Genomic DNA, 27,117 nt, shown 5'->3' on the forward strand with positions numbered 1-27,117 from the left:
TTGTCCCCTCAAGAGTCGGCATCTGGCAACAACAGTCACAGCTCAGCGCCCAACTCACAGATGAGCTGGAGATGAGAATCTAAACAGACTCACTAACTATTGGCATTAAAGCTTCAGAAATCTCTGCGTTTGATATTCAAACATCATATGCCGGAAATTTTCACAGTTTTTAGTGAATTTAAGGAATTTAGATCCTCCTTTGGTATTTTTTTCCTCATTTTGATTTTTGTTTTGTTTCTGTTTCCATGTTTTCTTGTCACCCACCTGAGCACTTCCTCTAGTTGGCAGACAAGTTCAGGATAAGACCCTGCTGGCCTGGTCCTGGAACATCCTCTGCACTGTTGAATCACTGGACTTAGCAATGTTAGATGATCAACCCCCTCCTTCATACCTGTGGGCAGGGTGGAAAAGCCAAATGGGGCAGAGGGGATGGAAAGCTCCAGTTCAGCATGGCCTTTTAGGTTAGGGTGGGACAGAGCAAGGGCACTCTGGGCTCTATTCCCCTTCCCTCCCATCTGTGACTTGGCTGAGCTCTTGTATTTCTGGCTGGGTCTCCCCCACCCCTCCTTGGTTTTCTGTGCTGGAGAACTCCACCAGAGCCTCTTTTGCCATAATTGCCAGCTGCTCTTACAGAGCTCTCAGCCAGCAGGATGGCTCCTCCTTTTCACCCAAGTGTTTGAAGACCTGTTTTCAGTTTCATCTGCATTTGGTCATCTCTGTCTTACTCCTTAACTGCAGTAACCTGGCTGCGGCTGCTCAGGTTCCCCCATACTGCCCCTTTCTGCCCTTTTTTGCTCCCCCATGCCATGCACACACCCACACACATCAATCCTTCCACGTTGCCCTGGTCTGTGAAGGTCGGGTGAGGTCTGTTTAACCTCAGTCCCCACTCCCCTACAAACTAGGAGATTGGGGATGTGAGCAGCCATCTCCCCTGTATAATTTTGCTTTCACTGACTGGTTGACTTTGTCATGTTTCCTTCACCTACAGTTCCCTGTCAGTGTCAATTAGACGCTTCCTCTTTCATGCTCTCCTTGCCTGTGGAACATTGTCTGGTCCTAGCTGTGGTTTTCTTTACTCATCACCCTCCTTTGTTAACCTTGTGCCTGTTTCATGTGTAATCACATCACCAAAAAGGGGGCGGGGGAAAGGACTTTTTGTTTTTCTGCCATTTTGTAATCATATAAAAATTGTAGGCAAACTGCTTAATGGTTGGGGTTTTTTCACAATTTTCAACATTAGTGATTTTTTTTTTTTTTTTTTTTTTTTTTTGGTTCTGTTTGGAAGTTAAAAGGTTTGTCATTGTTTCTTTAAACAACAATAACGCACCATATCCCTATGCATAAAGTGCTTCTTCTATTTATAAGGTTGAAAATTCTGAATAACCCTTTTAGCATTGTAAAAAAAAAAAAAAAACAAAAAAAACAAAAATTGAAAAAAAAAACTTGTATTTTGTAAATATTTTCTTTTCCTGCTTTGAGCTGTGTAATGGCAGCGAAACATGTAGCTGTCTTTGTTCTATAGAAATGCTTTTCTTCAGAGAAGCTGATCTTTGTTAATGTCTTGATTCTGTTCGCAAAGCACAGACTAGTGCTTAAAAAAAAAGAAGGAAAAATGAAAAAAATAATAAAAAAAAAGAGTTACAGAATGTTGGGTGTCAGCCCTTTATTGGCACACTGGACTTTGGGGGTCCATGGGAGGGATGGCAGCTCTGGAGGCAGCTCTGCTGGCTCCAGCCTTTGGGGATTCTTACTGGCTCCGAACGTTGGGAACCACTGTCTTCTGGGAACATGGCAGGTTCTTGTGATGGTCACAAGAAAGGACATCGTGGTTTTCACTCAGGTGAGGGGTACCAGGAGGAGAGAGGCCAGTACAGACTGACTGCTCTTACTGAGTGAAAGCAATCCATCTGTGGCCTCTCAGTGTTCTTTTTCTAGTGAGACCAGCGCTATATCTATCTAAATCTAAATTGCTCTTTAGTGGAGATTTTACTTTTCACCATTTAACTTTTCTCAGGATGGGGGTCAATGAGAATAGGTACGATTTTCATGGTACCTGGATTGGTTCTTGGCCTGCCATCCAGGAGATCACAGCATCTTCAGAGGAACACTTGATTTCATTTTTAGAAGATGAAGGAGTGAGTGGACCTGGTTCTCTCTCCTCCTTTCCATAGCAGTGAAGCCAAAACAGTAAATGAGGCTGCATCATGGTTCTGAAAGCAGTCATTCTGAGAGCATTTTTTGTTCACAAGCTGGTGCTCCTGCTTTAGTTGGAGTTAAGATCTGCTTGACTGCAGCAGCTCGCAGCTGTATCGTGACTTTGACATGATTACTAAGGAATAATACTGGTTTTTTTGTTTGTTTGTTTTCCTCTGTGGCATTGCCAGGGAGAAGCAAGATGGGTATTCCCATCTTGGGTTAGCAGAAATATTCCTCAATCTGCAACAAACTTCCAAAGGAAAGAAGACATTTATGTATGTAAACTTGAAAGGAATTTTCTGCTTTAGCCTCAAAACCTCTAGACTAATTTCAGGTTTGAGTGCCCTGACATGGGTGTCAATGCTTTAGTGTACGGTATTGGGGGTTTAGTTACAGGGTATTCATTTCCTTTTTTGTTGTTGTTTTTCATGGACCTTTATTTTATTGATTGATTGATTTTATATGTGGTGCTGAGAATCGAACCCCAGTGCCTCACCCATGCTAGGCAAGCACTCTACCACTGAGCCACAAACCCCCCAGCCCTTTGTTGCCCCCCCCTTTTTTCCCCTCTTTAATTTTATTTTTAATTAATTAATTAATTTTTTTTTTTTTTCCCCAGTGCTGGGGATTTGAACCCGGGGCCTTGTGCTTGCAAGGCAAGCACTCTACCCACTGAGCTGTATCCCCAGCCCTTTGTTGCCCTTTGAGTTGGACAGAAAGGTTTGCCAGAACCATAAAGAAAGCATCAACTGAGAATGAACAAGTATGGATTCTCTTTTCACCTTCAGGGCCCCAGAAACAACTGTTAAGCCTGATGTCCAGCTTTTAACAAAACCGTCATTTCCTGTTCTAAGTTCTTTTAAGTGTGAAAAAGAACAGGGAAGTCATACATTCTGTATAATTTTCTTGTCCTTATAATCTATGAACAGAGATCTTATTTAATCAGAGTAATAACTTTATTTCCAAATTCACTTTTACAGCAACAGTCAGTGTAAATCATTTGTTAAAACACACAATACACTATATGGACATTCACAGACAGGAAGCTAAGCTAAGATGATTTCATGTCCCTCCCCCCACCCTCCAAATTACCAAAGAAATCATGGGACTTGCAAGTGCCGGAAATCATCCTGCCCAGCACAGCAGATTCATGGGCTAGGTCCATTAGGAGATGAGATTGGGTCAGTGCCCAGGGTAACCCCTTTCCAAAACCAGAGAGAAGTTGGGAGGCTTGTGAAGCCACAGACCTGTAGCTGATAACCACCTCTGCCCCTTGTCCCCGCCTCTTGGTTTATTTGGGGAACAAAGATGAGGAGAATAAGGAAAAGATAGCCGCTAGAAGTTTTGCCCAGTGGGAGAGGTAACACTGAGGTGCCAGTAGCTTAAAGGAAAGAATATCAGGGTCCTGGGGAGGTAAGGTTGTGGATTCAGAACTCCACCAAAGTGCAGCAGCAGGCCAGAGCAAGAGGATCTCAGGTTCCTACGCAGCCTGATGACCGCACCTGGCTGGGAAGGGCTGGAGAGCCTAGCTAGCTGCCTCTGCAACTGGGAAAGCTTTTCAGAACGGCGCAGCCCATGGCCTCAAGCCCCCATGGTACCTCCCTCCCTCTAGCTAGTGTGGTTGAAATTATGGAAAGGGTTACAAGGCAGCCTACCTGCATACTCCAAATCTTCCCTGTGCCCATATGAACTGTCTTACATGGTCCTCCCCCTCCCCCCACAGCACAACAAACAGTCGCAAGGATGCAGTCTCACGGAAGTTAGTTTAAATGAAACTTGATAAAGTGAATTGAGAACTTGAAGGAACCAGGCATATAGTACATCCTATCTAGCCCATCCAGGGACATTGGCTCTGGGGATGGGGTAAATGGGAGGAAGGGGGGAGTGCCCAGCCCTGGGAGGATTGTCCTCATTAAAACCATAAGCCAGCATCCCTTTGCAATTTACCTATCTGCACTGACCTGATCACCCTAAACCATGATCTTCAGGCTGACCCCAGTAGCCCACCCACAAGGGAGATTGCAGAGTTCTCCATGTGAGACCCGTGGGTGCTGAAGAGCAGGGCACAAAAAACTGCAGGAGGACAAGAAGAAACAGCTGAAATCCGTGGTAGTAATGAGGGGTCATGTATCTTTAAACCACACTTCCTATCTGGGAGTCAGGACAGTAGGAAACCTCACTGGAAAGTTAAGGGCCCAGGTAATTCCTTGCATGGGCAGCTCTGCTCACCCAGCCCCCAGGGTTGCCTTGTACCCAAATTGGAAGCAGCTGAGTATATCTACAAAGGCAGCTTCCTTTTGTCCACAGCAATGGAGGGAGCATGGGAAGAAATGGTGTCTCCTAGCTAGTTCCCCTTCCTCAGGAGCCCAGGCCCCCACAGCTTGTCCAGGCCAGCAGCAATCCATTTCAGTCCTTGCTGGTGAGGAGGCCCAGGTTGTACCTCATGAGGGCCCAGGCCAAGGGTAGGGCTACTGGGGGCTGCAGCTTCTCCCCACCCTACGCTGGCTTTCTTGTGACACAGGAGTTACAAGACTTTCAGAGCTGCTGTGGGACTTGAGACTGTCACCAGAGAGGACCATCTTCATGCTGCAAACCAGGCCAGCCACAGCCTGCCTGGATGGGGAGCCTGGGGGACAGAGGAAGGCACCATGCCTCTGTCCTAGTCCTTCAGACCTTCACAGCTGAGAGCCCTCTGGTTTCTGTTGGGTCCCAGATGCTGAGGAAACCCTTTCAAAACTTAGGAGGCCCCAGCAGGGTACAGCTACACCTGCTTCTTGGAGCCAAGTACCTGTGTGAGGGTGAGAGACATCCAGAACCCTCATGAGGGTGGGCTAGAAGCCTCTTTACAAGCGTTTTGAGATGCATGCGTCCTTCCCCCAACCCCCCTCTTTTTTTTTTTTCTTTTTCTTTTTTTCTTTTTTTTTTTTCTTTCTTTTTTTTTTTTTTTTTAATTCTCACTATCATAGTCACTCTGGTGAATCCAAACAGACAAATCCAATTACAATGCAACAGGGTGCAGACGGGGGGCTTGGGGGAGGGCAACATCTATGTATATGTTCAGCTGCTCCAGCAGATCAAACAGCATTGCTTTCAACTGGGACTGGGGAAAAGAATCATTTCGGAGGGGGCATGTTCCCTGCTTGCGGGTGTGGAGGGCTGTTTCCATGCATTTGGAGTCGAACTGTGGCTGGGCTCCAGGAGGCTGGCAGTCAAGCTGGGGTGGAAGTAAGGGACAGAGAGTGGCCCTGCCCTGGGAGTTGCCTGCCCATCCTTGTGTTATCACTGGCAACCATGACATCCCACCTCCTGCTACCAGCTCAACACAGGAAGGGAACCAGGCCTGGGGGGACAGACTCACCAAGTCAACAAGGAAGGCAAAAAAACATCTAGGGTCATGGCCAACCCCACCCTGGTGTACACCAGTTGGGTGAGTGGGACTTATATATAGCAAGCGATAGAGCTCCAGCCTTTGTGCCTGGACTTTGCCTTCCCTCGATTTCACCCCTTAGTGTAGAGTAGGTGCAGCCAGCATTTAACCAGTGTCCATGACTGGGGGTTGGGGAGGCTGGGCACTCGGGACAGTGACATAATGAGGGGTACGGCAGTGATTGGGCTCCCACGGCAGACACACGAATACGGAGAGACAGGCAGAGGGGGCTGCAGTGGCCATGGAAAGGATGGGAGGTTCAGGACCCACCTCCCAAATACGCCCCCCCACTCCACACACTCCACGGATGCCGGAGGCCCAGGCTTGGGAACAGGAGGATGTCCCCCAAGAGGCACAAGTCCTTACGAAGAGAACTGGTTAGCCCTAAAGTCCCAGATCTGTGAGGTGGCCAAAATCGTGGCTACAGTTACAACCTTCATAACTCAGTGAAACGGGGTTTCCATTGGGCAGAGGGGCCCCTCAGCTCAGGACCCCGACCCTGCAGGGAGGAGAGCCAGCGCTCCGGGACCTCAGGGTCGGTCTTCTCCAAGGCAGTAATCCACAGGGTGCCACCCTCCCGCCGACCTTCCTTCTGCTCAGTGCCCCTTCTCCCACCGGTCACCCTCCAGAGGGGGCTCTCCGACCCGCAGCAGACCCCGGGCCAAGAACAGCGCAGCGGGCGGCCGAGGCGCCGCCTTTCCCGCGGCGCTCGGCAGGGGGCAGTGTCCCCTCCGCCCCGCCCCGCCCCGCGCGCGCCGGGTTGGCACCCTGGGCCTGGGGCCCCGGCACACCACGTGTCCCATCCTTGTTGCTGCCGCTGTCCTTGTGACACCCTCGGATGGGGCCAGAGGCGGCGGGCGCCCCAGTCCCGAAAATTGCCCGGAAGCAGCTCTCTGAGCCTCTCCTTCGCCCTCTCTCCTCGGAGGGGAAAAAAAAAGAATCGGAAGGAACGGCCCGAGGAAGTGCTGGGCGTGGCCGTGCTTCACGTGGTGGTTGGTTGGTTGGTTGGTTGGTTGGTTTTTTGGAAAAATATTTTATTATTAGCCCACCGATCAATTTGGAAAGATGAAATTTGCTCTTATTCCCATCACTGATTTTGAAGTCCCGAGCCAAAGCCGAGCGACAAAAGCAGGTTAGGTGACGACCCGGTTGACCGTCTGCGAGGAGCAGCGGGGGAGGGCAGAGGGCGAGGGGCCGGGTCAGTATTCTTTTTTTTTCCACACTCTCTCACTCTCTCTTCTCTCCACGATTATTGACCGCCCCGGGGGCCTGATCACAAACCCTGCTTGGCCAGGGAGGCGGACACTTCGTCGGCTAGCGTGGCGAGCTGGGGCGAGTCCACCATGTTGATGCTGCCGGTGGAGGAGACGTTGCTGAGGTGCCGCGGAGACGTGTCGCCGGACACCACGGGCGACTTGTACACGATTTCCGCCCCGTGGTCCGTCTTGGCTTTGGCGTTCTCTCGGAAGGTCAGCTTGTGGGTTTCGATCTGCAAGGAGAGGCGGAGGGGGCGAGGCGGTGAGACCAGGTGCCCGGGGGAGGACTCGCCCAGAGGCCCCATCGCCGCCAGGGCTGGCCTGGCCTCCCACGGGCGGGGCTTCCGCCATCGACCCTTCCCTCACCTGCTTCTCGTGTACCTTCCAGAGCTGCCCCACACGTACCAAATGGGTGCGGCGTCCACATGTGCCTGCGGGTTCATACTGTATAGTAAGCCCGCGCACATGCTTTGCACTTTGGTTTTCAAACTTTCTCCCTTCTGCCACCAGTACCTGCTGGGCTTCCTCGCGCACACCAGCACAGCAGAGGGACCAAAACTTACTCCCCAGCATATGGATATTTAGGAGCTTCCGGTCTTTTTCAGTTGCAAACAAGGCCTGTGTGGGAAGCCCCCAGGGTGCTAGGGCTGCATTTATGCTGAAGAACATTTGAATAACCTTGTACACACATCTTTTCACACTCATATAAGTGTGTCCTAGAAGTGAAGATGCTAAGTCAAAAGATAGGTGTGTGGTCCCTCCTGCCCCCTCCTCCCAGGTGCTGGGGATGGAACCCAGGACTTTGTGCTTGCCAAGCATGGGCTCTACCACTGAGCCCCACCCTGCCCCACGTATTATGTTCTGCTAGATTATCACCAACTTGCAATTGAAGGTGTTTTTGTTGTTGTTATAATTTTTGTTTTTTGTTTGGGTACCAGGGATTGAACTCTGGGGTGCCCGACCACTGAGCCACATCCCCATCCCTATTTTGTATTTTATTTAGACACAGGGTCTCACTGAGTTGCTTAGCATCTTCCTGTTGCTGAGGCTGGCCTTGAACTCACAATCCTCCTGTCTGAGCCTTCGAAGCCACTGGGATTACAGGCGTGTGCCACCTCACCCCGACTGAAGGTGTTGAAGGAGAAACTTCAGAAGGTCAAGGGCTATCTCCAGAGCCACCTATGCTAGCCTGGAGCTGCACAAACTCCTTCCCAATGCCTGGGGCTGAGGAGTCTGAGTTGGCAGCAACTGTGGGCAACTCTGGTGGGTATGCTAGAAGACATGGTGTGATAAAGCCCTTCCTAGAGGGACAACAGCAAAGCCAGGAGTCCCAAGGACATCAGGAGACTCAGGAGTAGAAAGTGTTAGCTGGAGGTATGAGTTTGCATAATATTCTCCCCTGATTTACCCAAAGTAGCCGACACGGTATTTCTGCCTTGTGTTGGGTCCCAGGCTCTTTGGGTATCTGCTGAAGCAACAAAAATGTGAACACATGTCCGCCCACACACAGTGCCTTCTTTCCACACGATTTCAGGGGTCCATGAAACCCCGAGTGAAGAGCCTGGTTGCAGCAGTTTGAATGTGGTATAGATAAAAGCTAGACCCCCATTTAGGCTAGGTGCATATGTCATTCATTTGGGGTCACTGTTTTGAAAAGACGATCCTTCCATACCACTGTACTGGAAAGACTATTTGAGAAAAACTGTGTTAAGAACATTTGTGTTAATTTTTTCTCTCTGGTGCTCAGAATGGGACCCAGGGTCTTTCTCATGCTGGGAAAACGTGCCTGTGAGCAACCTCGATAGTAGTTAATGTTGGGTTTTGTTGTTGTTTTTAAGCTTTGTTTCTTAAAAAAAAAAAAAAAAAAATGACAGATTCCTGGGAATGTCCAAAAATCCCCCAAATTGAAAAGAACCCAGGGGGCTGGTCATGTGCTCTGCTCCATTCGCAGTTTTGTTTATCACAGTAGGGGAATAGGGGACTGAATCAGAGGAAGATCCCCTGGGATGAGGACAGTGTGTTCTGGGCAGAGAAAGGCAGGGCCCTGCCCATCCTTTCTGGGCCATCACAGAGATGAGTTCAAAACAGAGGAGTTAAGAAGCTTGGGCTTAGAGGCGACTCTAACTCAGACACCTGCTAGTCACCAGGCCCTTTCCAAACACCCACTCATTTGGGTCTCACAAACTCCCCAGGATTTGTATATTTCCATCCTAACTACAGGAGAAACTGAGGCTGAGGGTCTTCAGGTCTTGCCTCAATCACAACAGACTTCCAAACAGCGTCAAGCCCGGAACTTCCCCCAGGGCATAGAAGCTTCCAGAAACTGGTGGAAGCTTTCTTTAACTCAGGGGATCACCAACACCCAGGCCCACCCCAGACCCACTGAGTCAGACTGTGGGGTGAGGCCAGACCTGGTGATCACTAAAGTACCTTAAACCAGAGCACATGGGGAAATGAGATGATGTTCCCATAACTGTTCTTTGTGCACCAGGACTGAACTGGGGGATGGCTAACTGCCTCTGGGGGAGTTTGTGAACCCCGGGGCCCGGCACAGTGGTTCTCACCTTTGCACTAAACATTATCTGAGAGCGTCTATTAAAAACCTCACTACCCAGTTGCACCTGAGACTTTTTTTTTTTTTTTTTTTTTTTTTTTTTTTTTGGTACTGGGGATTGAACTCAGGAGCGCTTGTCCACTGAGCCACATCCCCAGCCCTATTTTGCATTTGATTTAGAAACAAGGTCTCACTGAGTTGCTTAGTGCCTCACTTTTGCTGAGGCTGGCTTTGAACCCCTAGATCCTCCTGCCTCAGCCTTCCAAGTTGCTGGGATTACAGGCATGCGACCCGAAGGCCGGCAACACCTGAGACTAATTAGCATCTTCAGGTCTTGAATTTGTTAGAACTCCCACACAAAAGGAAATAGGCTGCTAAGGTCCAGACCCGATGTCCTGGATGTTGCCTTTATCAAGCCAGTCCAGGCAAGAGCCTCCACTTTCCTCCTTTGGAAAACTGGACAAGCCTTGACCAGGTGATGAACACCCACATCCAAATGTGACCTCCTCCTGCCTGCCCCCTTACCTTCTTATTCCCTCCTCCAGGGACATGGGTAATATTGTCCAGAGACCCGATCTTCGACTGGACTCTATCCTTGAAGTCCAGCTTCTCAGATTTTACTTCCACCTGGCCACCTCCTGGAACACAACACACAGAGCCGCCTCTTGCCATCTCCTCCTCTGGTTTAGTGGACTGAGCATCCACTAAACGAGGCCTGCAGTCTGCAGAGCCAAACGCGAGGGGCTGCTGGGGGCACCACAAATTTAGGTGAGGCCCCAGGGTTCTCAAGGGGAGCATTCGATGACAGGAGAGCACCAGGGCTCCAGTAGGGACTGAGCGAGTGACTCGAGCAGGGTTGACGAGAGTCTCCTTCACTGGAACGTGTTTGGATAGAAGCACCTCCTTGCAGAGGGCTTGAAAACAGTGTGCCTCGTCTCTCTAATCAAGGTGTACATCAAATATTTACTCTGAAAACTCTTCTTCTTTAGATAATGAAAGGTAAATGACAGCTCATTTGGGGAGAAATTATGCTAAATTCTAAATTGGTTGATTTCCAACAAGTGAGGTCTTCCTACATCAATATCCTGTAACCCACGGCCCTGCAAGACCTCAGAATCAAATTGAATGTCAAAATGCACACTGAAAACAGAAAGACCCTGACCCTCTAACCCTCCTTGACCCTTTCTTTTTCTTTTTCCAGGTATGAGAGATTGAATCCCGGAGTGCATTACTCCGATGCTGCACCCCCAGCCCCGCCCCAGCCCCTCCGGTGCCACCCCAGGCCTCCCACAGGGCTACCTGGTTTATGATGGATGTTGCCTAAGGAGCCGCACTTGGAGGTCACTTTACTTAGGTCCACTGGTTTGTAGACTATTTGCACCTGGAGGTGAGGGAAGGAGAAAGAGAGAGACAAAGAAAGAGAGACAGAGACAGAGACAGACAGGGAGAATAAAGAGGGATTATTTTATTATGGGTGTGACAATGAAAAGCAGCTGCGGGAGCCTGGGCCACTCGGTCAGTGGTTCCGTCTGCCATCAGGAACACACCCAGTCAGAGTGGAAAAATGAGTTGTTAAAATTTGGCCAGTTCTGCCCCCAGGGAGCTGGGTCCTCACAAACTAACTGTGGGATCCAGGCCTCTGCAATCCTTGCAGCACCAAAGACCCTCGGGGAAACCGGGGAGTCTTGGTCATTGTGCAGAGCCACCCTGCTTATTTAGCAACAGTTGAATGTAAACCGTTCCTCCCTTGGCTGACGTGAGATTGACAGGGCCATCCAGTGGAGGCAGGAAGGAAGAAGTGATTGATGTGATCGGTACTTGCGGCCTCGAAGCTGCTCGGAGAGGCCAGAGTGCAGGTGAGCTGGCCCTCGGGAGAAGAGGCTGCGTGAGGACGGGGGTGGGCTCCATTCTGGGAAGCTTCCACAGAGCCCAGCACCCCCACGAGAACAGAGACGTGCAGCAAGCGAGACCCGCTGTGGCTCGGTGACAGGGTGAGAGCCAGCTGGCGCCTGAGCACACGCGTCCAGGACACTTCAGCCTCTCCCAAAGGAGGCAAGCACACCAACCGGAAGGGCAGGCACACAGCAGAAACCACACACCCAAGTGCGGGGTAAGTGCCGGCAGACTCGGACACAGGGAGGCCTGCGGGCTCAGAGCCGGCCAGGGGCCCTGAGTACAGCCAGCCACACTGCCAACTGTCCCAAGGGAATGATGCCCCTGAGTTGCCCACTGATCTCAGCTCCCCTGAGGGACCCCCCGGGCTGGATGAGTCTCCTGAAGGCAAGTCTCTAGTAACGCTGCAGCGTCGAGGGGTCTGGATGGCAGGTCATTGGCTGCTAACTTCCCCAAGTCCTGGGGCTCCCACAGAGACCTCCTGCGAGGTCCCCAAGGACGCAGGAGGCTCACCTGTGCACTGTGGGAGGAGGAGGCCTTGTGTGGGGGAGAGCTCTGCAAGGCCAGCAGAGAAAAAGGAGAGGCTTTTACTTAGGTCTAAATGGAACAGCCCAAGTCGTGTTGGCCATTGCTGTTTGTGGATGGAGCTGAGGAAGACAGGAATGCAGACGGGAAGGACGCAGGGGCCCAGCCTGCACCTGCGGAGGTGGGCTGGGGCAGGGATGAAGGACAGTAAGCACCATCTTCAAAAGGTCTGGGGGCAGCCCGAGCTCTGGGGTGGGCCCTGAGGGAGGTGAAAGGGGCCTTGGGGCCTCCTCCCTGGAGGGAGGCAGCAACACTGTGAGACCAGGGCCTCACGCCCTTCCCTCTGGCCGGGGTGAGGTCCCCTGGGAGAGGGAGCCGGGGTGGTGCAGAGCAGGAAGTGTTGGAACCTGGAATGGCCGGAAGAAAAAGGGACAGATGAAGTGGGCCCCTGGGCAGGTGGGCAGGGAAACTGGGGCCACCAGAGGAGGGAGGAAGAGAGGGAGGCTCCCAGCCAGGAGGCAGGGGCATCCCAGGATGGAGGAGCAGGGCCTGCCCGCCGGGAAGCCTCTCCAAGCGGGGGAGGGCCGGGAGCAAGCCCGAGATGGGGCTTTCCAGGGACACGGCACAATGAGATGCCACGGGCTGCCAGTGTGCAGTGGGACTCCAACAGCCTTCACTGGGAGACTACCGAAGGGTCCTCCTGCAGCCACAGTGGCCAAGGACAGTGCTCCTGCCTAGCCCAGGCTAGCTTGTGGTTCCAGGTAAGGTGGCAGGCTAGCCCGCAGGCTGACACAGTACAGGACACACAGGAGGAAGTCCCTGGCATCCTGGGCTCTGCAGCTTCTTTGAGCAACCGCGGCTCCTGTGCTGTCTGCCCAGCTTCCCCTCCAGCACAGGAGCCCAGACATTTGTCAACCTGGGGAGCACGTGGCCTTCCTCCTCTGGCCAGGGTGGCAGTGCCAGGGGGGTCACAGCCACAATACCTCAATCAGCAGCTGGGCACAGGCCCAGGAACAAGCACCTGCGGCAGGGCGGGAGTGGAGGACAGAGGGGACACTTAGCAGACACCGGTGAGGAAGCGTTAGTGAAGCCCTGTGTGCAGCCACAGCGGCCTCAGAGCAGGAGCGGGGTCCAGGTGCCGGGCAGACGGGGGCACAGCACATTGCAAGAATAAACCCTCTGGGCTGGACGGACGAGGAGGTGAGTTTTCTGGGGAGAGGCCTTCCTGGGGCTCCAGTGGTCACATGGCACTGCCCGCCAGGAGCAAGGTGCTTCCAGAGACCAAGGCCCTCAAGGATCTCAAACCGCCAACTCCCGGGGTTATATCTGGGGCAGGGAGCGGGGAGCTGGGAGAGAGGACAGGAGTTTGACATGCAGCCTGGTGGACAAGGGCCAGCCAGGAGGTGACAGTGTCTCTGTCCTATGGAGGGGCAGATGGGAAGTGAGGATCTGAATCCCGTGTCCCACAGGGACACCCCCACTGAGGATACAGGGTGTCCCCAGAGACATTTGGAGGAAGCCACATTTAGAAGGGCCCAGAGGGCAGTTCTCCATCAAATGATCAAATGACCACGGGCAGGACGGCCTGTGGTACTTTCCTTTGGCTCTTTGCCTCTGGAGTCCCCGCCTGAAGGTGGAGCTGGGTTTAAATCTAAGCGGAGAGGGTTAGGAACAGGCTCCCCCGGAAGATGCAGGAGAGCCAGTGGGGCAGCCTGGACCCTCTTGCCCTTGAGGCAGCATGGTGAGACCTCTGTCCACCTGTCAGAGCAAATGGGCCACCTGCCCACAGTGGAGCCATCTAAAGTGAAACTGCCCAGCTGATGGGGAAGAGGTGACAGAGCCCAGTCTCAGGTGCTACCACCTTCAGTCCAAGTTCAAATGGGCTGTGGGGCTCCTGGGGACAGGTGCTGGGCAGTCAGTGAGGGCCATGATGGGAGGACCCAGCTTCCTAGGAGGGGCCAGAGACTGGATCAGTCACCTTCCCTGTTCTCATGTTTACTTTTCTTTCTTTTTTCCTGTGTGTGTGGGGGGGTGGGTATCAGGAATTGAACTCAGGAACACTCTGCCACTGAGCCACATCCCCAACCCTATTTTATATTTTATTTAGAGACAGGGTCTCACTGAGTTGCTTAGCGCCTCGCTTATGCTGTGGTTGGCTTTGAATTCGCCATCCTCCTGCCTCAGCCTCCTCAGCTGCTGGGATTACAGGCATGTGCCACCATGCCAGACTCTCATTTTTACTGCGTTGGTAGTACTGGGGATGAGCCCAGGGTCTCATGCTTGCGAGGCAAGTGTTCTACCACTGAGTCACATTCCCGGTGCTTTTTATTTTTATTTTGAGACAGGGTCTTGTGAATCTGTCAAGGCTGGCCTCCAACCTAAGATCCTCCTGCCTCAGACTCCCAAGAAGCTGGAGTTACAGGCCAGTGCCACCCAGTCCAGCCAACATTGCCTATTGGGCCCCCATAGCCCTCACAAGCCAGCGAGCTCTCCGGGAACCTGAGGGAGGGGATCACTGGACACAAGTGTTAGGATTTGGAGATCTGGGCTGCATTTTCCTAGGGGGCACGGGGAGATCCTGAGCCTGAGATGATTTATTCTGTGCAATGTTTTGCAAGTCGAGAGCTCATGCCGCGTCTCAGGAACGCAGAGCACACACAGCGGGCCGCGGGACGTGGGCAGGTACTCACACTGCCGCCGCCAGGGACGTGTTTGATATTATCCTTTGAGCCACACTTGGACTGGACGTTGCTAAGATCCAGCTTCTTATTAATTATCTGCACCTTTGACAGCCAGAAAAAAGGATGAGTGACACACCACACCCGGACCCGGCGCTCGCACCTACATAGACATCCCAGCTCCGCCAGGGCGGCAGGAAAGAGGCGCCGGCACGTCCCCCCGCCCCAGGGACAGACCCTTGGAGGAAGGCCTGGGGGCTGAGCTCGAAGCACTGCTTTACAGAAGGTTCCGAGGAGCCCCGGGGCCTGAGGCCCATGGGTCAGAGATGGGGGCTCAGCAAGGTCGGCCTGGGGTAGGAAGTGCGGGCAGAAGGTCCCTGTCCGCGTCCCCAGCCTCCAGAGCAGCGGACAGAGGGCACGTGCTGCCCCGGCTGCCAGGCGCAAACGGGCCCCTTGGATTTCTTGGAAAGAAAACCCCGACCCCGTCCCTGACCCAGGGTCAGGTCCTCTTGGGGAGGGTGGCTGAAGTCACCGCACTTCGGGAAATCCCCCACCTGAGAGGCCCTGGCCTCCGGGAGGCTCTGTGCCCTGGTGTCCCACCCTCCTCCACCTCCATCCCTCCAGGCGCCTAAAGGAGACTGAGCAGATGTCCCCATGCGGTCTGCTGCCAGCTGTTCCCAGGAGAAGGTGTGGCCGAGGGCCGCCAGGGCGCTGCATTTCCAGTAGCTGTTTTTTGTTGACGGGGAGAGAAGGGTTGGGGACACGATGAGGGTAAGGGACGATTTTTACCCAATTTGCTTAAAAACTATGAAACAGGCAAGCGGGTTTCAGAACTGAAACCCGACCCTGTCTGCGAGGCCACCTTCCCACCAGGTGTCTCCCCAGCGTGGACAGCGCGGGCCCTGGTTTTTCTGAATCACAGATGTAAGTGATTGCCGGCCGGAGCTCCTACTGAGCCCGCAGAGCCAAGCTGCTTTCTGAAAATTTGAAAATGCAATGGAACCCGCAGTTGGCACCTTTGTGAATACTTAGCACAGGCTGTGGTCGGGGCTGAGACTGGGACCCGGGTCAGGGTCTGGGCTCCCACCTGCTCTCCACCCCATCCTGTTTTTTCTTAATTTTAATGGTCTTCATCGTAAAAATTTGGAATCACATATCTAACCATCTCATTTTCTTTCATGTTTCCGGCCCCCCTTGGTACTGGGGAATGAACTCAGGGTTGCTTAACCACTAAGCCATATCCCAGCCCTTTTTTAACTTTAATTTTTAAATTTGGAGATGGGGTCTCCCTAAGTTGCTCAGGCTGGCCTCCAACTTGGCGATCCTCCTGCCTCAGCCTCCCAAGTCATTGAGATTACAGGCATGCATCACCATACCTGGTTTATGTTCCTTTAAAAAAAAAAAAAAAAACTTTTTTAAAATTAGAAAAATGTAGCATATGATTTCAAAAATAGAGCTGCAAAAACAAAAGTTTCCTTACCAACAAAACAGAATGACTACTGCATTTTGTTCTATTTCTTGTTTATACATAACCACCGCCTCACACATACGAATGGTAGAATCATTGCATCCTGCACTAACGTCATAGCCAAGGCATTTTTCTTTCTTTTGGGAGGAGATCTCACTGTGTGCCCAGGCTGGCCTTGAATTCCTGGGCTCAAGTGAGCCTCCCACCTCTACCCCTCAAGTCTCCGGGACCACAGTGGACACCACCAGTATGGTTCTTAATTCTATGTCCCATGTCACTCTGTGAGTGACGTTCTGTGCCATCCACACACTGATTTGCATTGATTCTCGTGTAAGTAAATCTACTGCCTCCTGTGAGCATCTCTCTGCAAGGATTTTTCCCCCAATATCATGGATTATTTTCATAGCATAGAGTCCTAGAAATAGAATTTGTGGGTCAAAGTTTTAAATATTCTAAAAAACTCTCAATACAACTTTCCAACTGGCTTCCTAAAACGATTGGTTTTTCCTGGGACTGCTGTTGAGAAGGCCACCGTCACCATATTATTGCCAGCCTCGGGTATTTGAAAAATTGTTTTGGCTCTTACCTACTCGATGATTTCCAGGCAGGGGCATGCCCTTCCTGGTTAAGGGCCTGGGCTGACAGCCAAAGCTGGGGTTTGAATCCCGGTTCCACCATTCACCTTGGATATCACTTTAACCCCTCTGTGCCTCAGCTTCCCCATCTGTAAAATGGGGATAATAATAACTACCTCCTAGAGTCTTAGTGAAAGGAAGTCAGTGAACATCAGGAAACACTGAAGCCAGGGCCTGGCACATGTAGACCACCCAGTAAATGGGGGCTGTTGTCATTCTGGTCACCTTGGAACACCGCCAAGTCCTAATTATAATGCAAGGTCATAAAAACCGTTCAGCTTCTTTGACCACAATAAATAACCATGTGGCTGGCTGAGTCCGCGTTTCCTGCCAACTGAAAGCTCTCCTTCACCCCTTGTTGGCAGGTGTGTTTTCCTAACACACAAATGTTGGTGTTTTTAATCTACTCAAATTCTTCCTGTATAATCCTACTCTGCTGTTAAATGTAGACGTAGAGTTGGATAAATCCCTAACTCCTCGGTCCTCCTCGCCCACCGCCGCCCTTGCTTACAAACAGGAAGGCCATCCGAGGAGAGGCTCAAGTCCGTCCCTCGGACGCCAGGGTCAGAGCCCGGTGAGGTGGCGCACACCTGTCATCCCAGAGGCTCCAGAGGCTGAGGCAGGAGGATCTGGAGTTCAAGGCCATCCTCAGCAACTCAGTGAGACCCTAAGCAACTTAGCAAGACCCTGTCTGTAAATAAAATATTAAAAAGGGCTGGGGATGTGGCTCAGTGGTTTAGTACTCCTGGGCTCAATCCCTGGTACCAAAAAAAAAAAAAAAAAAAAAAAAACAAATGTGGCAGAAGCCACATGGAAACCTAAATCCAGGTGTCCTTCTAGCCACTGGCCATCCATGGGACGACAGTTCTCTCTGGCCTGTCCTGGAGGCTATTAACAACACCTGCTCCAAGCAGGTGCTGAACCGCCCTCCTGCCAAGAGGGAGACTCTGACTCATGCTGGGGAACAGGTGCTTCTTGAGGAGTCACTGTTACCCACTGCACAGTGTCTTTGAATTCCTGTCCCCCTCAGATGCTAAGGAGTCCCATGTGAATTCCCCCTTTGGGAATCATTTTTTATTCTTTTCATTGGAAAAGTCCTTGAAGCAGATTTGCCTGCTTTCAAAAGGATGGGAACACTTTAGAATCAGAAAACATATCCTCAATAATAAAACAAGAAAATTTAAAGAATAATGTTAAAAAAGGAGGTCATCCAGATTGACAAATTATAAGAGTGATTATTACATTTAGCTCTGAGCTTCCTGGAAGCCAAGTCAAAAAGGGAAATGTGATGGGTTACATAACTTCTTATTTGACAAAACCAGTTTTTCAAGGAAGATAACCTTATTTTCTGTACTGATCCACAAAAGACACTAACTAAATGAATGAAAGGACCTTAAGCAATATTGCAAGGTCTGCAACATACATAGAAAAAAAATTTTTTTTCCAATGTGGTTTTCTTGTTCCAACCCCACAAAACTAGCAAAAAAACTTTTGTGGGATTTGGCAACAAAGATATGTACAAAGCAGACCTGAATTACTGTTAGTCGTCACTTTAAGTCAACACCCTTTACAGAGTTTTAGATTTACAGAAGGAAGAAAAAGCAGTAATGGCCAGTATTATGAAACTGGAATCAAGAAATTTAATTTCTCAGTTGGAGCAACATGTACATTGTGCCTCAGCCCTGTCTAGACACTGGAAATAGAGAACAATGTCATGGAAGCTCTGAAGTCTGATCCAGGGACTCCTGGTGGGGCTGGGGGGGTGGGGAGGATGTCTGTGGTCGGGGTGTGACCCTGGAGGACAGACTGCAATGGGGTGGGTCCAAACCCTCACCAGGCCTTGATCTGGTTCTCTCTGGGCTCAGAGCTCTTGAGGCTGCTCCCTCCCTGGCCCCAATCCTCCAGCTCCCCAGGATGCTCCAGGCCCTATTGGGAGCCTGTCCCCAGCACTGCTCTGGGCTCGCTGGGCTGGAGGGAAGCTAACCCCACCTATGAAGTGGGTGCCCACAGCAAACCCTGTCTTCAAGTCCCAGGTGAGCACCCTGGGAACGGACACAGAAGAACCTGTCCATCTCCTGTCAGTCACCTGGCCAAGGAAGAGAACAACTAGGGGAGGGTCTCCCTTGGAATTCTTGGCACTCCATCCTTAAACAGTGACGCCTCGGGCTCCTTTAGGATGATTTCATTTACACAGGATTTTTCAGAAGCACACGTGTACAGGCGTGAGGACCAGAGGGTCTCAGGGTCAGAAGGGCCCTGGGGACAGCCTGGCTCTACCCTTTTTCACTGTGGGGCCTCTGTAATCCCCAGTTCAAGCCACCTGATCCCCAGCCCTGATCCAGGAGAGGCAAACTGCCCCAGGTTCAAATTCACTTTCTTTATTCCACATACATGTTCTGCAAGTGTGCTTTTAAAAGTGACAATATAATCCATTTACCACACTTCACTGCCCCTGGTGGTCAGTGGGCGAATGCAAGGAACACAAAAGGCTGGAAAGAGGAACAGATCAGGAGATGAGCAGAGGTGAGTGGTAGGGAGAAAGAGACCAAGGATGGGGGAAGGAGATTTAAAGAGAGAAAAACAAATCAACAGAGTGGCAGAGAAGGAACAACCACAGTGGGTGGGTCCGAGGACCTTGGCGGTGCTCCATCGCCACCTTGTGGCCTCCTCGAACATTTCATCTCAAGCCTGTCAAAGCCCTATGGCTCTGGAAGTTTCTGTCCTTCCTGTGCCCCCAGGTACTGTCCTGCCTCAGACTTGGGTGTCCTCAGAGGAAGTAACTTTAGTTCCATATTCTCAGGGCCAAGCGGGCCATTTCCGTGATCAGACACGAACATTCAGTGACATAGAAAGTTTTAAATTTCCAAGTATTTACGGTAATGTTGAGATACTCAGACGATTAAATTCTGGTTTATTGCATTGTGGTTAGACAAAAACTAAAAACAAAAAACAAAAACCTGAATTTATGCCTCTTTATGTTTACATATATATATATATATATTTTACTTTTTTAAGAAATTTAAATTTTTTTGTGTTATGTATGAAATTTACTACTTTTTGTGTGATTTAAAAAAATTATTTACAGGTATTATGACCTAAATAGATTTTGGGCATAATATTTGAACTTATAACACTAGGCAGACCCCTGTCATGTAGTTTAATTTCTGGTATTTATCTGTTAACTTCCCTTTTCAATTATGTGGACTTCCTGTAAGTAGGTATTTCTTTACTTATTCACTTATGTGGCAGTGCTGGGAAGGGAATCCAGGACCCCAAGCACACTAGGCAAATGCTCTACCACTGAACTATACCCCCAGCCCTTTTTATTTTGAGATAGGGCCTTGCTAAGTTGCTGAGGCTGGCCTCTAACTTGCAATCCTCATACCTCAGCCTCCCCTCCCGAGTAACTGGGGTGACAGGCGTAGCCTCTACACACGGCTTCCTTGTCTTTGACTTTACTCTCATGTACTGTTACTTAACATCTCCAGTTACAACTGAGTTTCTATAAATCTTTCTTCAGATTTTAAATATTTTCATTGTGGAAAATTTGGGGAGGGAAAAATACAAAAGGAGAATCACTGGAAATCCCTATGAGTCACTATTGTCATATTTTCTTTCAGACTTTCTTTTTCATTTTTCACTTTTGCAATACTGGGGATTGAACCCAGAGCCTCCCACATGCTAGGCAAGCGCTCTATGCTGAGCTACATCACCAGTCATTTTTTAAAAATGCTTTTTAAAGGTGGTCTCATCAAATTGCACAGGCTAGATTCAAACTTTCGAGTAGCTGAGTGAAGCTGAGGCCACACGCGGGGATATGCTTCTACTTTTTCTTTCTTCCTTTTTTTTTTGTGGTGCTTGGGATCGAACCCAGGGCAAGCACTCTACCAACTGAGCCATATCCCCAGCCCTATGCTTCTACTTTTTCTATAGCTCGCAGGCATGGCCTGCATCATTTAGACACCTTTATTCATTTATTAGTATAACAATTTTATAATTATTAAACATTATATTCAAAGATCCTTTTTGATGGTTTCTTAATATTTTATAGTATCAGTTATCTCCGTACTGGAGACATTCAAATTTTTTTTTCTTTTCCTGTTTTCCACCTCACCTCCCTCGCCCGAATCCTTCGCTGGCTCAGTAGCGCCCAGTTACACCTGAATGGCCCTGAGACTCAGCCTCCACCTCAGCTGGGGCCTGGAAGGCAGAGGGAATCCAGGAAGACTTCTGGGAGTAGGTGGCATCTGAACTTGGCTTGAGGGAAGGGGAGCGGTGGAGGGAGGGGCGTTCTCGGCAGATGGGAAGGGCAGGGAGGGACTGAGCAGGGGCAGATGGCGGGCTGGGCCCAGGGCCCCAGCCTGGCAGATTTGGGATCTGAGGAAAGGCAGTCGTGGGCGCAGTCTGGGTGGAGCCAAGGTCCAGGGTTAGGGTCCGATGGGCACAGGGAGGCTGGAACAGCGCTGGTGGGGGTGGAAGGACGAAGCCAGGGCGTGGCGGAGGCTGCTGTGGAACCTGGGGGTGGCGGGATAGGAGGAGGGGTGCCCGTCATGTGTCATGAGGAGACCTGGCTGTATCTGGATCGCAGTCTGGGTGACGAAAGCGGGGTGTCTGGGGGTTGGGAGAAATGACAGCAATCCAGTCAGGGAGCCTGTGGACCGGAGAGCACCCAGGCCCAGGTGCTCTGTGACAGTCACCGGGGTCCTGAGATGGGGATGAGGGAGCCTGAGGTGGAAGTGCGGACGGCATCTGTGGGCACTCACGTTGGACCTAGTGGTGGCCTGGAGCTACTCCTCAGGGTCGCTTTTCTTCTTCTCCTCTCTCTCTCTCTGTGGCATGGGGATGGAACCCAGGGCCTCACCCACCTGGGCAGGTGCTCACGCCTCAGCCCTTTCGTTGTTTATTTGATCTGGAGACTGGGTCTCCAAACCCGCTCTTTTCCTGCTCAGCCTCTGGGATCACAGGCATCTTTTCTTTTAAAAGCCACACGCGGGCCTGAGTGGGCAGAGGCAGGACCTTTAATCCAACTAGAATTCGCTTCCTCCACTCCGCCTGAGTCCCCAGGAGCCGCCCCTGTCTTCATGGCCCTGCCTGAGCCACCGCCCATCCTCTCCTCAGTGAGGGGGCACCCGAGGCTGTGGCGGCTGTGTGACATGAGCTCACCTACCCCTTGTGGACATGTCCACGCATGGGGCTGGGAAGCCGGGGAGCAGGGAGGTGGGCCCTGCTAAGGCGGCGACCCTGCATGAGCCCCTCCGGGCGTAGTGCTGGCCTGTGGAGTCTGGTCTTCAGTTTCAGGATGAAAGCAAGCTGTCCTGATGTGCGAGAGGGCTGGGCCCACGCGGCCACTCCAGGGCCTGGGACTGCGGGTGCTCCTGGGTGGGAAACCAGCTCCTAAAGCTGCTTTCGGGGACCCTTTGCCTTCACCCAGCTTCATGGAGGGTCAGCTGCAAGGCAACTCCAGAGCCCTTTCTGAAGGAGTCAAGTGTCTCCAGAGAGGAGCAGGGACGGGCCAGTGCCACTAACACAGGCCCAGGACCACGCATGGTTACGTCGAGACCCGGCGCTGGACCCACGGCCAGCCTCCAGCTGGAGGGCAGGGCGGGACTGCCGGGCACCGTGGCCCCCAGGGGCGGCCTGAGCTCCTCCCCACTGGGTGGGCAGGACTCTGGCTGCGAGGACCTGAAGGCCAGCGCGAGGATCACGGCTCTGCAGAAAGCTAGGCTCGGGGCCTCAGGTGAGGAAGGCGCCCCGGGGAGTGATGGCCGCATTCCCCACCGTGACCAGCTCTAGCCAAGAGTGACAGGAACTCAACAGTGGGGACAGCACCCGCCATGGGGGAGGCGAGCCATCCACCTAGAAGGGAAGGACCAACACAGGGTCCTGAGGAGCCGGCTCAGCCCCCAGAGGGCCAGCGCCGCGGGGGGCTCAGCGGTGGAGACAGTGTCCTCCGCACCCCCACCTCCGCTTCTCCCTCTCCACCCCCTCCCCGTGCTGCATGGTGTCCCCCAGATCCACAGGCTGACCCCCACTCTCCAGAATCTCAGAACGCAACTGTGCTTGGAGACGGATCCTCTACAGAGGCGACTAAGTGGACAGGAGGTCGTTAAGGCGGCCCTGCCCCAGCAAGCCGGGGTCCTTGGAAGAGGAGATGCCCACGTGCACACGCAGGGGAGGCCTGGGGAGCCAGCCCTCTGGACACGGAGGCCCGTAGCCTCCAGAACTGGGAGGGAAAAACGTCTCCACGTTTTCCCGTCTCACAACGGGGAGGAGGGACAGGCCGAGGAAGGGGTCTGGCCAGCCCCTGGCCTGCTGCCTCGGGCCCTCGCCGCCCGCTTCTCCACTCTCAGGACGCGATGCCCACCTAACCCCAGGACGATCGGTTGTTCCAGACGCAGTCCCCGAATGTCCCCAGATGTCCCCAGAACTGAGGATTAAAGAGAAACCTTGGATGCCCAACGAATGCCAGCGGCCACCTGGGGGGTGCCATGTTCTGAACGGCACCTCTGCGGACACCCTGCCCTGAGAACCACAGGCTGCAGATGGGACCCCGTCCCCGATCAGCAGGGGCTGCCAGTAACCCGGACGCTACCCCAGGCAGGACGCGGCGGTCAGGTGGGCGGTGCCTGGGAGGGGCGGCCGGGAGCCGGGCTGGTGACGACCCGCCCCGTCCGCCCGGGTGGGCTCCTGGCCTCTCCCACCGCCAGCCCCGCACGCCTTACCTTCCCACCTCCTGGCTGGTGCTTCAGGTTTTCGGTGGAGCCGATCTTGGACCTGACGTTCTTCAGGTCTGGCATGGGCACGGGGGCAGTCTGCAGGCGGCTCTTGGTGGAAGACGGTGACTTGGGAGGGGTACGGACCACTGCCACCTTCTTGGGCTCTCGGGTGGGTGGCGTTGGCAGGGATGGGGTGCGGGAGCGGCTGCCGGGGGTGCCCGGAGAGCCAGGGCTGCTGTAGCCACTGCGATCCCCAGATTTCGCTGGTTCACCTGGAGGGGAAGGAAGGAAGGAAGGCTAAGGGGAGGGGCCCCGCAAAGGCCCTGGGGGCTGCGGACCCAGGGTGGCCACTGCCAGGCTCAGGGCAGGAACAGGCAGGTGGGAACGAGGTCCAGAGCTCAGATACCCCAGCAGGAGGAAGCCCTGGATCCCACTGCTGGAGAAGCATCTCCTCCTGCCTGCCTTGTCCCTTAGGGACAGTGACACCCATTCCCCAGGAAAGCAGCAAACTGTTCATCAATACCCAATACCCAGTGTCTCCTGCCATGGCCAAGAGTTGGGCTGTGTGGTCTCAGGCAAGTCACTACCCATCTCTGAACTCAGGCCTGAGATTAAAGATGGAAGGGAATATGGAGCCTGCAGGGAGGGAGGTTGCAGGTGGAGGCATGTGTACATATGTTTTGCAAAATGCACACCCGTGTGGTCCTTACCCTCCTGAGGGCGATGCAGTGACGGGTCCCAGCTACTAACTGCCCTCAAGCCCAGACCCAGCTGGCCCTTTACCCACCCAGTCCAACTCCACGGCTCCCACCCTGTTCCCTGGCTCTTTGGTGGAGCGGGGCTCTGGAACCACATGCCCCCTGGACAAGCCAAGCCTCTTCCCACCACCAGGCCTGCTGGCTGTTTCCTCCCCAGGAATTCCCGGCCCGCACACCGGCACCTGGCTAGTACCACACCCTTTTCCAAGCACCAGGCCGGCACCAACCCTGCAGGAAGGCTTCCAGGCCCTCTGCTTGCGGCAGACGCGGTCCCTCCCCATCTGGGAGTCCTTCTGTGACTGCATTTCCTGTGCCCCCAGGGCCCCTCAGGAGTGCCACGGTCAGTGTTTCTCAAAGTGGGGCCCTTGGAACCCGGGGTCAGCATTTCTGGGAGTTTCCCCCGCTCTGTGGCGAACCTCTGGAGCATTTGAGGAGGAAGTGAGACTGGGACGCAGACTGCTAGGCCCCATCCAGCTCGGATGGCCGAACCCCGGGGCAGAGCTGCAAAACTGGCTTTCCTCACCCTCCACCCCAGGCCAGGAACCAGCTGCCACGGACGTGGAATCTGCGGGCTGGTGGTCTGCAGCTGCCCTTACCAAGCGAAGAGCAAGCACATCTCTAATGTCCCTAGAGGGGTCAAGTGCTGTGGCAACGGGGTGCGTGAAGCCCTTTCTCCTTTTCCCCAGAAGGAAACACCAGGTGGGGCCTCTCTGCTCCAGGCTCAGCCTCTGCTTTCCTATCTCCAGGGACACAGGAGGCTTGGTCGTGGTCACTTGAGAAATGTCATTTCTTGCAGAGTGACACTGGGCAGGTCAATTACCCTCCCTCAGCCTGGGAAGACTGTCCCTCAGCCTGGGAAAAGAGCTCAAGGCCTGCAAGATGGTCTTTTTCTTTTGTTACGGGTGATTGATTGAACCCTGGGGTGCTTAACCACTGATCCACATCCCCAGCCCTTTTTATTTTTTATTTTGAGACCAGGTCTTGCTAAGTTGTTTAGAGCCTCCCTAAATTGCTGAGGCTGGCCTCAAACTTGCTATCCTTCTGCCTCAGCCTCTCCAGTGGTTGAGATTCCAGGCATCTTATGCGCTGGCCAACATATGATGGTCTTGAGGTTGGGATGTCCTAACAGGCAGTGTCCAGTGCAGCTCTGGTGCTCACAGAACTCACCTTCAATACATGCCAGAGGGAACTGCCTACCTAAGCCCTGGTTAGGAACCAGCACCCCCAATGCCTGTGGCACATGCTCCCACTCTCACCCACAGCCCTTGTCCCTGAAGCAAATGAGAACAGGCTGTGTTCCAGAGTCCACCAGACGGAGCTGCACAAATCACACAGAAGGGAAGCAGCCCTCAGGCTGGCTGGGGAGCCTGCAGCTTCTCCCAGCCCTGCGAACAAGCCCCGGGCAGCAGACATGCCCAGGGGGCCTGCCACCCGGGGAAGCAGGCCCAGATTTACCTCTCTCAGACTTTGCCCCCGCAGGGGGTGGTTTTCTCTGCACTTGCTTGGAAGCTTAAAAAGAAAAAGCCACAGACAGCCTCATTATAATCAGGCTTAAAGGGTCTTAAGGAGTTCTTCATGCAGCAGCTGGGTTGGCCTGTCTGGCCCAGAACAGGGAGGCAGGGAACAGGCACAGGGGGCAGGAAACCAAGTCCAGGGTGGAGCAGGGAAGATGTGTCCACCTGCAGGCAGCCACCTAAGGACAGGTGAGAGCCGAAGAGCAAGGCATGCCCTCATCCCAAGTTGTTGCAATAGGTAAAGCAACTGGCATAAAGCCAAGAGATGCATCCGGCTCAAAATCCTATGAAAATCCCATTAGAAATTGTTAATTTCCCCCAGATCATAAGCACGTGAGGGAAACCCCAGACGAGAAAACACTAGGTGAAAGCAGAACTCTCCGCCCGAAACCAGCAGCGCCCCCCCACACACTGGGGGCAATGCCAGGTCAGAAGCATGCAGGGTCAGACTCGGCTGTGAGGGCCACCACAGTCCAGGCAAGCGGGGACACGGTGAGACAGGCCAGGCTTCCACCACGGCAGCACCAAGATCCACAGGCCTCCTGGGTGCCGCCCAGAAGCTGATGCAGGCCACCCCGCCACCCGGTGAGTTGTGCAGCATCTGAACCCCCAATCTGGGAACAGGTCACCAGGGCAACCGCAGAGGCTGCCATTCCTAACAGCCGCACACCACCCGCCAGACCGGCGGGTATCCAACAGCGCCTGGGTGTGCTCACAGAAGCCCAGGGGGCTGGGCACACACACCACTGCTCAGCTGAGACCCTTGGGTTTTGCCAGAAGATTCCTGACATCCCCAGTGAGTGAGGCTGTGTGGGGTCAAGCTGTGTGAGGTCACCCAGAGTGGCCTGCCCAGATTGCTGCTGTCTCCACAGAGACAGTGCCCTGTGCCCATTTTGGGGCCTGAAAACACCTTCAACTGGGGTTGCCTCCCAGAACCCTGGATTTGGAGGCAGACAAGTCATTGACCTGCCACTCAACAAGTCACGTGACTGCGTTTCCTCATGCTTCAAGTGAGCTGGTTAGACCTAGCCAAGCAAACTCTCAGAGCCTGTTTCTTCATTGATTAAAAGTGAGAAAAGTGCCAAAAAGAGGACGAACATTCCAGTGCTTAGCAACCTGCAAGGCCTTGCTCAGCTGCCAGGGGTTATTAATTGTCAGTGGCATCCTGAGAGAGGACTGTACCTTCCGGGAGCTTCCTCTGACCAGGACTCAAGAGAACATTCTTCTTACCAGTGCCGGGCGGTGTCTTTGGGCTGGGTGTGGTTTTGGCAGGAATCCTGGTGGCGTTGGTGGTGCCTTTCTGGCCTGGAGGGGCTGCTCCTCGGGGTGTGGCGATCTTTGTTCCACTTTTACCATCAGCCCCCTGTAAATGGAAGCAGGGTAAAGTGGTCTTCACCAATAGGGAAGTGACTGTCGCTGGGTCAAGGCCGGCCCCAAGGACCCCTCCTTGACTCAAGGAGGCAAAAACAGGTGACCCTTTGCCTTCTGGATGCG

At 52.9% G+C, this 27,117-nt stretch overlaps 2 protein-coding genes across 14 annotated transcripts in view; one reads left to right on the top strand and one right to left on the bottom strand.

Annotated features, from left to right (window-relative positions):
• Kansl1 (KAT8 regulatory NSL complex subunit 1) overlaps positions 1-1,663 on the top strand; it is a 153,734-nt gene extending 152,071 nt beyond the window's left edge. The window contains 1 exon segment of the mRNA XM_047543677.1: positions 3-1,663. Within this exon segment, the coding sequence (XP_047399633.1) occupies positions 3-64 (62 nt within the window). The 3' untranslated portion in view covers positions 65-1,663.
• Positions 1,664-5,100: 3,437 nt separating this feature from the next.
• The window catches only part of Mapt (microtubule associated protein tau), a 97,322-nt gene continuing 75,305 nt past the window's right edge, over positions 5,101-27,117 (bottom strand). For 4 of the 13 annotated variants that reach the window (XM_047547098.1, XM_047547095.1, XM_047547094.1 and 1 more), the window contains 7 exons: positions 26,806-26,986; positions 25,565-25,618; positions 23,358-23,623; positions 14,545-14,637; positions 10,736-10,817; positions 9,962-10,074; positions 5,101-7,115 (listed from right to left, as the gene is read on the bottom strand). In XM_047547098.1, the coding sequence (XP_047403054.1) occupies positions 6,900-7,115; positions 9,962-10,074; positions 10,736-10,817; positions 14,545-14,637; positions 23,358-23,623; positions 25,565-25,618; positions 26,806-26,986 (1,005 nt within the window). In that variant the 3' untranslated portion in view covers positions 5,101-6,899. The remainder of the gene's footprint in view (positions 7,116-9,961; positions 10,075-10,735; positions 10,818-14,544; positions 14,638-23,357; positions 23,624-25,564; positions 25,619-26,805; positions 26,987-27,117) is intronic. The other 9 variants (XM_047547097.1, XM_047547105.1, XM_047547102.1 and 6 more) reach the window with 3 other exon arrangements.

This window comes from Sciurus carolinensis, chromosome 3, assembly GCF_902686445.1.
Source record: "Sciurus carolinensis chromosome 3, mSciCar1.2, whole genome shotgun sequence".
Lineage (NCBI taxonomy): Eukaryota > Metazoa > Chordata > Mammalia > Rodentia > Sciuridae > Sciurus > Sciurus carolinensis.